Source organism: Arachis ipaensis, chromosome B5 (assembly GCF_059453495.1).
Source record: "Arachis ipaensis isolate K30076 ecotype BB chromosome B5, ASM5945349v1, whole genome shotgun sequence".
NCBI classification, from domain to species: domain Eukaryota; kingdom Viridiplantae; phylum Streptophyta; class Magnoliopsida; order Fabales; family Fabaceae; genus Arachis; species Arachis ipaensis.
Window position 1 is genome coordinate 140,754,486 of NC_142440.1, and position 15,416 is coordinate 140,769,901.

General features: G+C 37.9%; 1 protein-coding gene across 1 annotated transcript; it reads left to right on the plus strand.

Annotated features, from left to right (window-relative positions):
* The first annotated feature begins 7,870 nt into the window (after window positions 1–7,870).
* On the plus strand, window positions 7,871–8,389 carry LOC110263018 (uncharacterized). Its single transcript, XM_021103554.2, has 2 exons — window positions 7,871–8,062; window positions 8,144–8,389. Exons 1-2 carry the CDS (start codon window positions 7,871–7,873, stop codon window positions 8,387–8,389), a joined length of 438 nt encoding a protein of 145 aa, XP_020959213.2.
* The last annotated feature ends 7,027 nt before the right edge of the window (window positions 8,390–15,416 follow it).

Below are 15,416 nucleotides of genomic sequence, written 5' to 3' on the forward strand. Positions count from 1 at the left end.
ATGATGAGCTAGACGACATCCCTCCTCCTTCAACTTCGGAAACTTCAGCTTTAACTGGTCATAAATCCCTCCTTTATGGAGTTGTGAAGGATTTTCTGCAGAAGTTTGTGAACCTATCCAACCATCTAATCTCTACAAGTCAACAACAGAGAAAGCTTGCGATGAAAAATGAAAATGCCCTCAGAAAATCAAGAGACCGAGTGGCTGTCCTTCTGAAGTATGTAGACAACATTAATGAGGATGACACTATGGTCACGGACCAAGAGGAACCGCTTGATTCTGAGGAGGATGGCTCGAATGCTCGAGGATGTCCCTAGTTGTTGGTTTCTGTTATTTGACTATGTATTTCATGGAACAATTTAGTTTTTTATTTTAAATACTATTTATGTTTTGGATGACTGTAATCTTTAACAACAATTCCATTTGCACTTATTTTCTAAATTCGATTAATACATTGCTTTTGTACTAACATTTTCTGCAGGGTCGAATTGCTTCTAGTTTCTCCCTTGATAACAAGAGGGAGAATAGTAGAATAAGTTTTTGTTTTGATGCGTGTGATATGTTGGTTTGAAAATGATCTCGGCACACTCTGTTTTGGATTGGTTAATTTTTTTCTCATGCTCTATTTTAGTTTTATGCTCTGTTTTGAAATGATTAATTTTCTTGTGCTATGTTTTGGAATTCTTGATGATTGCTCCATTCCTTAATAACTTTTGCATGATTCTTTAAACATGTGTTGATGATACAATTAGACCATGATCAAGTCTTTGGTTTCATTGGTTGGGTGATGTTTTAACCAAGTCTGTGTTAAGAAAATGCATGATGGATTTTTGATAAAGCTGTTGAAAATGTTGTATAAAAAATGTTTGCACAAGCCTGTGTATGTTGTGTATAGTTGTGTTCTCTATATGTATTTACATGAACAGAAAACAAATATAGAGGACACTTTCAGGAGGACAGCCCTAGAGAAAGAAAGGGGGAGCACATCAAAACCACTTGATACCATTAAAGAGAAGTGTCTTAATCTTATCTAATTCAATTCCTCTGATTATATCTTTTAAAACTATGTTTATCATCAAGGGGGAGATTGTTGAGTTAAGAATACAATTAATTTAATGATGATGACAAACATTAATTTATTGGGTTAAATACCCAATTGGGTCTAATTATTTCATTTAGTGGTGCAAGCTCAAATGAATTTTGTTGTAGCCCAAAGGAAAGGAACAAAGAAATCAAGGCTGCTAAATGAACAAAGATCCACCAAACCTTAAACCCTAATACCATACTCTCGCGGTTTAGTGAACCAAACCTAAGCTAGGATTCACATGTGCACTTCGGGTAAACACAAGAAAGAGAGAGAGAGAGAGAGAGAGAGAAAGCTGCATCTTCAATCTTACACACCAGAGAAGAAAGAAAGAGAAAATAAATCAAAAAAGCAATATCCAATTACATTAATCAAAAGCATGTTAAGCTAAGTCAGAGGTTAAAGGTAAATAGTTTTTATTTGCATGCAAGTTAATTTCTTCACATCTTCTCCTACTCTATGTAATACCATTTTGGGAAAGAGGAAGAAAATGGTGGTTGATTATCTCTGCTGTTAGTCAATGGCTCAAATTATTACTTGGAGCCAAAGCACAATTTCAAGGGTTTGGATTTGGGATTGTTACTGAGCAAACAAATTTTTGCTGCTCTGTGCTCCTCGGTCAAGAAAAGAACCAGATTTGAAATCCCTAATTTTAAGGTTGATTGAAGAGATAGAATGGATGATTTCTGATAGCCCAAGATCCAAGAAGTTGGCTTTGGAGGAACCCTAACCGTGGCTTTAACTTAGGTACAAAAAGGAAAATTGAATCTAATTAGAGACTAAGGAGAGAGAACCCGAAAGAGAGAGAGAGAAAGAGCCAAGAGTAAATCTTCATTACTGAGTTTGAGGTCTTGGAAGCATTGCACCTATACTAAAAGGAGCACTCTGCCAAGATGAAAACAAGATTATGAGTTCAGAAGTTGGGTTCAGTATATAGAGTCAAGGCTGTGAATCATCATCTCCTTCATGTTTTACTATTCGTGTTTCTATTTCAATGTATATTTTTCTTTGTATTCTGTCTGAGGTAAAAAGCAAGAAAGAGAGGCATTGAGAAAAAGCCATAGAGTGAAAAGGCTGAGAGAAACAATTGAGAGAAAAGCCAAGAGTAATTTCAGATTTTTGTTGGTTATTTTTCTGTTTTGTGTCAAGTACTTGAGAGGTATCCCTTGCTAAGTTGGGTAAGCACTTAGTGTGTCTAGTTTAGGTAGTTGCATTACTAAATGAAGTTTATGTTGAAGCTTGATGTGTCTCAGATAGGATTACGTTGAGTCCTAGAGAATTAGTGTATGTAATACTTAAAAGATAGTGAAATTTTCACCAACATTGTGGTGGAGACTGGATGTTGGTTGCATTGCACAAGGCAACTGAACTAAGATATATGGCTGTGTCATCTTCTTCCTCTCTGCTTTAGTTTTGTTTTCTATTTTTTATGAGACAAAACGAAATTGTCTCCTGCATAATCCGCTGCGCAGACTAAACAAAAGCCAAGTTTAATTTCTGGTTTTAAGACTCACTTTATCAAAGTTAAAGAAGGTCATAGATTCAACCCCCTTCTCTAAGCCTTCTGGAACCTTCAGTATTCCTCTGGATCCCACCCACAAGCACATACCAATCCAAGAACTCATGATCCATTAGCATCGTCCCATCCACCGCTCCAACACCATTACCGCCATCAACCTCAAACGCACCATTTTGGAACATAGGAAGCTCCTCATCCTCTCCCCTTCCCATAACGTCCGCCAACACCTCCCCGCCCTTCGCCATCCTGTCAGGGACCATCCTAACCTTCCTACCTTCACAAACTGTAAGACCTAGAAATTTTAGAAGATCGTATTAAGAGCTAATTTAGATTTATTTATCATTAAGTATTTTAATCCCTGAAATTATTTTATTAAAGATAATTAAAACAAATTTTGATTAATTTAGTTTAAAATAATTTATTTTATTTGTTTTTAGAATTATTGAATTATTTTCTATATTTAAATTATAACATTTAGCAAATGTAAAATAATAAAAATTTTATATGATTTGGTTTAAATAATTTAGATTTTAGAATTTAATAATTTAATTCTTATAAATAAAAAAATTAATTATATTATCTTATATTTTAAATTAGAATATTTAACTAAAAGCAAATCAACAAATTGATAATTAAATAATATTTTTAAAATAATTCTAAATGATTAATTTAAAATTTAATTTAATATAATATCTCTTAATTTTATTAAAATTTAACAAAACCTCAATTTGCCCAAAAATCCCTAATTTTACATTTACCCCAAATCAAATCTTAAATTTCCAATAAGAAACCCTAATTCTACCCTAACCCCTACCCACATTCACCGCCACTCACCTTACCTCCCTTCACCCAGACACATACACAACAACTCATACAGACAGTAAGAAAGAAAGGAAAGGCAGAAACGGGAAAAGAAAGGGAAGAGAGAAAGGGGGAAAATCGATTGGGGAAGGGGGGAAGAGAAAGTGATATCCGAGCAAGAGAGAAGGGAGAAGATGCACCAGCGCTGGTGGGCCTCGTCGCCACCATCGCCGCGCTTGCCAAGTCACTGTCGCTGCCGATCCGCCACGAGCCGCCATCACAAGTCGGCGACAAAGAGAGAGAGAGCCGTGAGGAGGAGTAGATTTCGCCACCTAGTCGCCGTCGTCGTCCTCGCAGCGCCGTTGTCAGCCATGGGTGAAGCTGAAGAGAAAGCGCGAAGAGCAGAGGGAAGAGAGAGGAAGAACGTGCACAAGGTTGCTCAGCCGCGAGGAGAGGAGATGCGCATCTTGCCTGTCGCCGCCGGTCCGTCCAGCCCGACCCGTCACCGTTGCCATAGGTTTGCCGCCGAAGCTTCCCTCACTATCGTCGACACCGATTAGGGTGGAAGAGAAGAGGAAGAGTGACGAATAGGAAGAAGGGGGAAATGCGTTGTTGCTATTGATATTGGTCGAGGATGTTGCACGTAGCGGAGGGGTCTTTGCCGTTGCTGTCGTTAACACGCAAGGGGGAAGAGCCCGTCCTTGCCGCTTCTGCCCCCGTCAAGGAAGTGAGAGCGATGTTGAATGGAACACGAGAAGGGAGAGGAGTTGTGTTCTTTCCTTGTCATCGTCGCCAAAACCGGGACAGATTCACCGGTAACTCCACTTCTTCCTTTCTTGATTCTGTCCCGCTTTTATTTTGTTCCACTGTTCTGATTTCGTTGATGTCCCTACTATCCTGACTAATCGAATTGATGCTGGTTATTACTCCTATGATAATCTGTTCTGTTTTGTCCTTGCATTTGTTGCAGCCATTATTAATTTCCCCTTTAAATTTGCTGTTGCTTGTTGCTACTTGAGTTGTGGTTGATGCTGTTATCCTCGTTAGAACATAGAGGGTTGCTGCGTTTCCAATTTTTGTGTGGTTAACGCGACATCGAGGTAGAGGTTATTCCTAAAACTTATGTTTGTCTTATGGATGTGGCTGTTGGCTGTACTAAATTATTGATTGCTTCAATGGTGTGTGGTTATTGATAAAAGTGTGGTTTGTAAAGTTATTTGGTTTAATGTTATTAAATGTGGTTTTTTTTCTAGTTTTGGAGTTAGTTTGTTTATGTAAATGAGTTGGTTTTTGAAATGATTTGAGATATGAAAATGAACTGATTTTTTTTTGGAGGCGGTTCGGTTTTAAATTAGTTTGATTTTATAAATTATTTAATATTAGAGTTGGTTTGATTTTGAAGAAAAGATTGATTATTGGGATTGATTCAATTTGAAAATGATTTGATATTAGAACGGACTGAATTTTAGAAAATGATTGAGATTTGAAAATGATTGAGAAAGGTTTTGAGGAGTGTTTGGATGGGACCCGAAAAGGGTAACAGAGTCCGATTTTTAGAGGAGATGCTGCCGAAATTTTATAAAATTAGAAGTTTCGTTTGAAGTAGTTATTTTAAAAGGTTTTGTTTTAAACATTATATAGTTTAAGATTAATTTATTTATTAAAGGAAGAATTATGCTTTGGATTGGGATTGTTAGTGAACGGAATGGAAAGAAGGATGATGAGGATTTTCTTTGAAATATGATTTTGAATGAATTTGGAAATGAGACATGGATTGATGAATGATGATGATGTTGAGAATGAGTTAGACATTGATGAATGTTGAGTGGATTATTCATATGGCTTATGATTTTGAATTATCTGAGACACGAGTTTTCCTGGGTAGACGCAGTGGCTTGCCACCACTTGTTCCAGGTTGAAACTCGAAACTCTGTTGACCCTATGACGTAAGGATGACCAGACACTTATAAATTCCCGGGAATGGTACCCCCATTGAGCGATTTGATATATATATATATATATATATATATATATATATATATATATATATATATATATATATATATATATATGAGAAAAAGCTATGCATAGACTCATGGGGATGCGCATCGGGGGACAGTCTAAGGTTTTTGGACTTGTCGGGTTGGCTGGATAACAGACAAATAAGCTCATTAGCCATAGGACAGGCATGCATCATATGCATTTGTATGCTTTGCTTGGGTTTAAACTTGTTTTAGTTTGTCTAATTGTTAAACTGTTATTAACTGCTACCTGAACTATTTGCTGTAATTGCTATCTAAACCTGTGCTTTCCTTGTTTGTTTTTCCTGTGATTGTCCTGGTGTGCTACTTTTGAGAATGAGCTTTGGTGCTAAATTGATGATTGTGTTGGTTGATTGCGTGGTTGGTTTCTGATTAAGATTTTCTTAAAAGAAAAGAAAGGTTTGGCTTTCTGGATATTTAAATATTGATTTTTGAAAAAGGTTTCTTTTTGGAAGACTAGTTGTTGGTTTTTTAACAGATTCAGAGGAAAAAGGTTTTTGGATGACTAGTTAGTTTTTGTTAAAGGATTCAAAGGACAAACAATAATCACTGAGCTTAAAAATAGATTTCTCTTTAAATATCTTATCATGACAATTCTGAAACTCTGTGGCAAGATCGTGTGGTTAGGTTCTCACCCCCTACAGCTTTATCTTTACAGGAGACGGATGACGAGGCTTATGAAAAGTTTTATTGCGTCTTGTTTACTCGATGTTGTTGTTTTAGTTATTAGTTACTATTTTTCCCTCGCCTTTATCTTTACGAGTTTTTATAAAAGGGATAAGATTTGATTATGTAATGCTTGTAAAACTATTAATATATTTATATATATGTATCCTTTATAAGTATTGATATTTGTATGGATATATGTCATCTTTAGAAAGTCTTTTGGGTGGTAATACGATTTAAGTTTTAAACAGGCTCATATTTTAGTATTAAATATTGTAAGAGTGATCATAATACCCGAGCTATCAGAGTGGGCAGCCGAAAGCATGACATTTTGATAGTTAGGGTGTTACACAAACCGAACTCTGTAGTGTCTCGCTTTACCAGCACCAAAACCACCCGGGCCCGTGGAGGACCTGGACGCGGCATGTGATTCTGTTTCCGAAATCAATGGTGGTAGTGCCGGAAACACGACGCTGTTTTGGCTGAATCAAAGACTCTCAGTAATGGTGGCAACAACAATGAAGAAGGAGAGAGGTGGATGATGGTGTTGGGAGTTGTGGTAAAGTGTTGAAGGAATACCGAAGCCAAACGAGCCTGTCTCAACTTTGTGAAGCAACGACGACGGTGAACCGAGGTGAGAGATAGAGAATGCTGGGGTGGGGTGCTGTTTTTGAAAGTGAAAAAATGAGAGTGAGAGAGCTGGGGAGGGGTGGGTGGGCTCAGATAGCCTAGGGAGTTTTTGGTTAATTTCAAATGATTAAATTATACAGTTGGTCCCTATACTTTCACTAAAATTGTAAATTAGTCCCTACTGTCAAACACGTATAACTCACATGTTTAAAATAGCGAATATGCTAACGAATATTCTATTAAATCAAACATTGTTTGAACGGTGGGGACTAAATTACAAAATTTAATTTTGTTTAGGGACCCAATTACAAATTTTTAAAGTGTAGAGACTAATTTACAATTTTAGTGAAATATAAGAACTAACTGTGTAATTTAACTTTATTTAAAAAAAATTAATAATTCAAAAATATTTACTTTTAAAACAAATAGTATTTTTTAATTAAAGAAAAAGAGATGACCTAACTAAAAGTTTTAATCTAGTATATAGATTCAATTACAAATTTTTAAACTATAAAAAATTAATTAAAAATTTGATAAAATTATAAATACTAATAAAATAATTAAATATAATAATAATAACAACAATAAAGGGTTTATGGTTTAGAGAATTTGTTGAGTAGTATAATGTTAAAAGAGGCCAAATTAATATGTTTGAAGTGATTAGCATCACCCTTGCCATATGGTACACCTAATATACACCCGTTTGTAAAATTTTGTCCAATTCTACTATATAATTTTTCAAGTGAAGTGGAAGACCAAAAATATTTAATATTGAGTAAATAGCCAAATTAGTCCCCGAAAGATAGCCTATTCTTCAAACGAGTTCCCGTAAGAAAAAGATAATAAAATTTGTCCCCGAAAAATTTAAAATTGGTAACGTTAGTCCTTCCGTCAAATTTCCGTCAATTCCGTCAGTGACGCCGTTACCTGTTGCTTAGGTGGCTGTCAGTGTGGCATATGAGCATGCCAGCTTGGCGCAGAGTGACTGGTGACAAAATATGTTTCCATATGTATGTCAAATTAGTCCTAGGTCTGTAAACCCTAATCCATTCTTCGTTTTAAATTGCCATTGTTGCTGCAGCTTGAGCTTGATTCTGCAGAGGCCGAAAATTCATGACCGGTTGCACGATGGGTAGCGTAGGTGGGGGTCGCAGTGGACAAGCGTCGCAATCACACGGAAGCCATGCCTCAAGCTCTTCGCTGCGGTGGCGGAGGAAGAACTCCGACCAAGTTTGCTTTTGTGGGCTGAAGACAGTGATCAAGAAGTCTGGGACAAGAGAAAATCCTGATAGATTGTTCCATGCTTGTCCAAGATACCGGGTGAGTTATCAATGTAGTCTTCTTGAAGCTTCAAATGATTTGAGTTGGATTTTGACAATTTGGTACCCTGATGTTGTGCAGAAGGGCAGCCACTGCAATTACTTTAGGTGGGCTGAGGACGACGACTATGAAGGATTAGAGAACTTAGGAGAAGTTAAAACTGATGCACAAATGGAGAGTGATGCTGCTTTGTTAAACCATAACATATCTTGGAGAATGATGACCTTAGAAGCTGAAGTAAAAGCACTTAGGATGCAACTGTATTTTGGATTAATAGTTGTGATTGTGGTTTTTATGATTATGTGTATGTTCTTTAGTGAGAAGTGAAGCAGTTACTGTGAAAAGGTGAAAAGGATAATGCTGTGAACCTTGACAGTTTTCTGTTGTTGTGAAAACCTTGTATGTTCATGTTTCTTTACTAGTAAAAAGGTTATTTACATGCAATTTTGTTGTTGATCATAACATAATATAAGCAAATCAGTCAAAGCAGAATTAAAATTAAGTGAAGTAGGAATAGAAAAACATGATAACATCACCAATAGTGAACTAGTTTCCATTGTCTCAGATTCAAATAAGAACATTGTTTTAACATGATAATAATCCAAAAGGTTGTAGCTGACAGTTCAAAGCAGTATACCATAAAGGGCTATATAAAAAACAGGGCTATTGAAGATACCACAACTCCCACATTGTTTATAAAAACTAAAATTTAGCCCCGACAAAATAACAGATACTAAATGCCCTATATCTTATGTCTTCAAGTCTTGAAGTCATTCCATGTCTTTTTTTCTGGAAGGTTTGAAACCCGGAGTTGGAACAAATGTCATGAAGCTGGCAAGTTTCTTGGCTGTTGCGGAGCTGCTACCCTTGATGGTTTCAGCAGATACAGCAACTGCTCCTAGAGAGGCATTTTCCTTTGCCCTGGCCCTGGTTACATGGAGTTTTGGAGGCCTTCCTCTTTTTCTAGTCTGCATCAAACAGTTTTCATCATTGTCTGAAATAAAAAATAGCTACAAGTAACCAATGCTAAAATTAAAACTTTTTACAAGATTACCTGAGTGACATTGGTTGAGGTTTGGGACTGTTGTGTCAGTGGAAGCTGAGCATGCTGAGTAACAGGAATTTCAGTCTGTTCATCTGGAGCAGCTACTGCTACTGCAGGTGGTGTCTGTATGCGCTGAGTGTGATCTTCCCTTTCTGCTTCTGGACCAGGTGCAGGTTGTGGTTGTTGAACAGCTGCAAGCTACAATTGCATCATCCTTGCTTTCTCCTGAGCATTGTCTTGCTTTTTCTTGCTGCAAGTTCTCTTGTTGTGGCCCACCTCTCCACAGTACATGCACCGAATTGGAGCATACTTCCTTTTCATTTTTGTCTTCGTGCCAGTGGGTCCTTCATCCTTGTCCTTCCTTCTATTTGTTGTTGGTCTGCCTGGTTTAGGTTTGATAGGAGGTGGAACAGGTGCAGGAGAACCAGTTTTCTCCCATAGATCTTGTCCCTTGACAGGATTAACATTGAATTGGTATGTTCTTCTGTAAGCATCCATGCTCAACCATTCGTGGCAATACTCCTCAGGCCTCTTATCATTTTTTTTTCTTGGATGGCTGATATTGCGTGCATACAAGGCATGCCTATATTTTTCAGAAAAAAAAAAGTCATTCAGTTAAGTATGAATCATGGTATGCATATGAAAGATGAAATAAGTTATGAATTCAACCTGTCAACTGCCAAAACCTGCAGGAGCAAGTATGCTTCCCCAAATCTACTACCATATTAGTAGGCCATCCTTGAACTTCGTAGACTTCCTCTTTCGCATCACCCGACCAGTAGGGAGTCCAGTTTCTGGATAACTTAATAAGAGATTCTAGCCTACTTTGCTGAACTGGAGCAAGTTTTCCTTGATAACTCAGAAGCTTCAGTTTATTATCAGACATGCTTTTCATAACCATTCTTCGTACCTCCTCTGCCAGACTCAGAATAGGCTTACCTCTGTCATGCTTCGTCTTTGCATTGAAGGATTCACAAGCGTTGTTGCAAATGTTGTCGACCTTTAGCCCTTCACTGAAATGGGCTTTGGTCCAAGCTTCCTTCGGCCACTTGGCTAAGTATTCCCAAGCTTTTTGATTAATCCTTTTGACTCTATTCATATTCCTCTCGAACTCAATCGGGGTCCTCGATCTTGCACACTCTCAGACCAAGTCCTTAAGTTCGACGCTGCCCCACTGTTTGAAGAAGTTCCTCCACAAATGCCACACACAAAATCTGTGTGGAATAGCTGGGACGAGTTCTTTGACTGCTGGTATTAACCCCTGCAAAAAAAAGTCAAGCCCGATAAGATTTACAGTCATAACAGTCCTCAAAGAAGCATCATTAAATAAAAAAAGTCCTTAAAAATCAAATCGTGATTCAAATTAGTCCTCACCTTTTGCATGTCTGATATGAAACACAAGTTCTTTGCCTCATATTCTCCCAGGTCTGATAGGAGCAGCTCCAAGAACCATTTCCAGTTCTCTTTGTTCTCAACATCAACAATTGCGTATGCAATCACAAAAATGTGATTGTTTGCATCCTGTCCGCATGCAGTGAGAAGCTGTCCTCCGTGTAATGTTTTCAGGAATGCCTCATCTAGACCTATCAATGGCCTACAGCCTGCTTTGAAACCATTCTTACAAGCATCTAGACAGACATAAAATCTCTCGAACTGAGGCGAATTATCAGTTATGGGAATCACACCCACCTGAATTGTCGAACCTGGGTTGGCAGTGAGCAATTCATGTGCATAATCCCATATCAACCCGTATTGAGCAATCTCATCCCCTTCAACTATCTTCCTAGATGCCTTAAGAGCTCGGGTTATGCATGAACTATTCAGCTTGACGTTGCACTTCCTAACAAACCACTCATACAGCTCCCTATGCTTCATCTTAGGGTGCTTCCTAAGTTTTGGGTATAACTTGTTCACAGTCCATTCCAATGTAGCAGCTCTATTTTTTCGCTTTCTTGCGCAAGTGTGATTGTCAACTAGTGTTTTTATCTGCCAGGAACCATCATTGGGGTTATGTCTACAATATACTACCCATGAACAGTCTTCACACTTACAAACTGCCCTGACTCTAACCTTGTCATTCTTACAGAACCTAATATTCCTACCCCATTGTATAGTGTAATCTCTAGTGGCAGCCATAAAATGTTGCTTGGATTTGAAAACCATACTTACCTCAAACTTCAGATCACCAAATTTGGCCTTGTCATTATAATGTGGATACACAGCTAGCCCTTCATCTTCAGAGTCTAACTCATGGGCAGAATCTTCTAACTTCCATTCATCTCCATCTGATGATTCTTCCCAATCAAATTCGTCATCTGATTCTGAAATTACATGAAAATACCATAAGATTTGTGTAGAAAAAATAAATTAGTGGAATCAGATCTGTTAAACAAGTAAATTCAATAACAGACACACAATTAATCACTAAATACCTCCATCAGAGCATTCATCAGATTCGATGTCCTCATAGCTGGAGTCATCAGTGTCAATAGCTTTGTCCCTTCTTCTGTCAGCAGCAGGCCTATGTTTCTCTCTGTGATCTACTTTCTTGGCCCAAGAAGACTCTACTCCATCAACTCCACTATCGCTGTCACTACTGTATATGGAATCTCCTGCAACTTTTGGAGGCTTGTACAAACTGTCTTCAGCACTATCATATGAATTTGAATCATGAGATTGACTATCATCTGCAAGTGGAGTTGCCTTAGCCTGCCTTCCAGATCTTGTACTGGTTGTGGCTTTCACCTTCTTGCTGATCTTGTCGGCTGCTGTAGCCTTGCTACTCCCTTTAGCAGCCTGGGATTTAGTCCAAGGTTTGGGTTGCTGGATGGGCTTTTGCATGGGCTTGGTTTTGGGCTTTGGAGTGGGCCTAGGTGTGGGCGTACATGTGGGTTGGGGGTTAGGCTTAGGTGTGGGCTCAGGAGTGGGCTTAGGTGTGGGCTCAGGAGTGGGCTGAGGTGTGGGCTCAGGTGTGGCTTTAGGTGTGGGCTTATGTGTGGACTGAGGAGTGGGCTTAGGTGTGGGCTGAGGAGTAGCCTTAGGAGTGGGCTGAGTTTTGGCTCTTTTTGGCTTAGGTGATTTTTTTGTTGACTTACAGTAATCTTGGGACATTGCATCATTGTGGTCCTTCTTCGGTTTCTCTGCTTCTTCAGGGATGGTTGGCAAACAAAGTACTTCATCATCATCCTCACTCATGTAGAAAACCATGTGTGGCTTAGACACAACATGCTCAAAATAGATGTTGATGAGGTGATGATTCCTCCTGCAATCCTTAACCAATTCCAACAGATCAGTGTCATTTTCTAGCTTCCTCAACCCATTTTCCAGCAGCGTTCCAGGAACTTTCCACAAGCAGTTGTTCATCTCAGCATATCCCAGCTCCTTGTAGTATCCCTTCACAAAGAAAACGTCTAGAGTATCTGAATCTACACCTATTAATACTTCAGTATTATTTGGTTCATAACACAGATAGCCTGATTCATCTGTTTGGAACTTCCCACCATGGTGAAATACAAAGGTCATTGGGGGACCTTCCATCTGAAACCAAAACAGCAACAACGGATGCAAATTTATTTCATGGAGAGGCAATGCATATTCAACATCAACTCCCAAAATGAATCTAACACACACACATGCACATACACATAGCACAAACAACGTTCTCAAGAATCCAAAAACAGGGTCATATCATGGCTAATCACCAAAGCCCTAAGCCTGAACACATTCTCCTAAACCCTAACATTGCAAACAGTAACAATGGAAGTCCAATGATAATACAACCACATTGATCAGGAGATAAAACCAGAATCACTCTCACAAAATAAGAAAAGATAGCTAACCTACCTCTCACGCAAGGCGATGGAGTGCCCTTTTCGGTTGACCAACGTGGTCGCAAACTGCTCACCAACAACTCCAGCACACTGTCGTCGTCGGTCAAGCCTGGTCGTCGCTGTTCAATGCTTCGTCTTCCTGGAGAAAACAACTAAGATGAAGGGATTGCAGGGGTTCTTTCTTTTCGGAAGAAGGATGTAACTTGAGAGAGAATACGAAACAGGGATGAAAACCAAGCGTTGTAAAGGAGCAACTAAGAAAACGATGCCGTTTCAGCCTTCGCCTACGTGTCACACTAACGGCTAGGTCAGCATATGTTCACGCCGTTACTGAAACATTTGACAGAAGGACTAACGTTACCAATTTTAAATTTTTCGGGGACAAATTTTATTATCTTTTTCTTACGGAGACTCGTTTGAAGAATGGGCTATCTTTCGGGGACCAATTTGACTATTTACTCATTTAATATTATGATAGGAAAGAATATACTAGAGAATTTATATTTAGATAATATTCATGCTCTAACAATTAATCAGATTTAATTTTTGTTTATGCCTCTTGATAATTGTTTATTTATATTAAAAATCTTATCAAACAATATTGACAAATCAACTTATCAATGAAAAAGATTGATTGGAATAAATAAAAAATTGTCGCCGAATAAAATATTACACCCCATAGCTATTAGTTATTATCATTAAAATTACGGGGATGCTACACATCCATGTAACCATGTAACCAAGTTGGCCCAATATAAAAAAAACCTAATACCATTAAATGAAACGTGAAATACACGCGCCCAATACACACGAAATTGCCCAACGCTTCTTCTTCTTCTTCTTCTTCTTCTTCTTCTTCTTCTTCTTCTTCTTCTTCTTCTTCTTCTTCTTCTTCTTCTTCTTCTTCTTCTTTTCACGCTCGTTTACGCACGGAGCGTCTTCTTCTTCTTCGCGTTCCTCCTTCTCCTCCTTTTTCGTGTTCCTTCTTCTTCACGTGTTTTCTCCTTATCGTCATTCTTTTGTTGTTGTTGCTACTGTATTTTTTTGTCTTTTTCTCATTCTCTCTCTGGTGAAGAAGCAGTAGAAGGTGAGAAAGAAGAGTTTTGAATAATATAGAATGAACCGAACACAGTACTCATGGTGAACGAAAATCTTAGTTTTGGTGAACCGAAAACATTACAATTGTATAATACTGAGTGAACGAAACATAATCCATTATATAAAATAAAATTCAAACAGTTTTTTGCAGAATGAACCAAACATAGTACTCATAGTGAATTGAACACAGTACTCATGGTGAACCAAACATAGTACTCATGGTGAACCGAAAACAATACAATTGTATAGTACTGAGTGAATGAAACATAAGCCATTATATAAAATCAAATTCAAATAACTCTGCCAACAATTTACATATTATCAATTCAATTTAATTCAATTCAGTACACCTCCGTTCATTTAATTCAATTCAAATTAGCAATTGCATTCCATTCAATTCGATTCAAAATTGAATAATCCAAACTTTGTCAGTTTGATTCGTTTCAGAAGAGTAATCCAAATCGCTCTCCTGTTTACCAAAAAAATTATGAACCCCTAAACACTGAACCCTAAACTCTAAACCCTAAACACTAAAACTAGAACCCTGAACACTGAATCCTGAACCCATAAACCCTAAATCCCTAAAACCTAAACCCTAAATCCTACACCCAAAAACCTAAACCTGAAACCCTAAACTCTAAATCCGAACCCTAAACACTGAACTCTGAACCCTAAATGCTAAACCCTAAACCCTAAACCCTAAATCCTGAACCCTACTGTAAACCCTAAACCCTTAAATCCCTGAACCCTAAACCCTAAACACTAGACCCCTAAACCCTAAACCCTCAACCATGAACACGGTGAACCGAAATTAATTCACGGGGTGAACCAAAAGTTTGAAACACACTAAACCCCTGTACACTGAACCCTGAACCCATAAACCCTAAACCCTAAAACCCTAAACCCTGAAACCCTATCGTCATTCTTTTGTTGTTGTTGTTGCTGTATTTTTTGTCTTTTCCTCCTTCTCTCTCTAGTGAAGAAGCAGTAGAAGGTGAGAAAGAGTTTTGAATAGTGCAAAATGAACCGAACACAGTACTCATGGTGAACCAAACACAATACTCATGGTGAACCGAAATCTTAATTATGGTGAATCGAAATCTTAATTACGGTGAAACAATTATATAGGGCTTAAGGAAGAAAACAGAACATATAGGTCTAATTTTTGTTAGACTCCTTTTAACGGACCGAACCGAAAACATGAAAGTGATGAACCACCTCTTTAGTACTTACCGAATCGAAAAGTTACTCACATTTACTCAGAGTTACTTACAATTACTGACACTCACAATTACTCACAGTTACATATTATCAATTCAATTGAATTCAATTCAGATGTAGATCACCTCAGTCCATTCAATTCACTTCAAATAAAATTAGA

Excerpts from the sequence above, each read along its gene's own strand:
- LOC110263018 (XM_021103554.2), top strand. The coding sequence starts at position 7,871 with ATGGGTAGCGTAGGTGGGGGTCGCAGTGGACAAGCGTCGCAATCACAC. Across the intron at positions 8,063-8,143 it reads ATGCTTGTCCAAGATACCGG|AAGGGCAGCCACTGCAATTA; the intron begins GTGAGTTATCAA and ends GATGTTGTGCAG.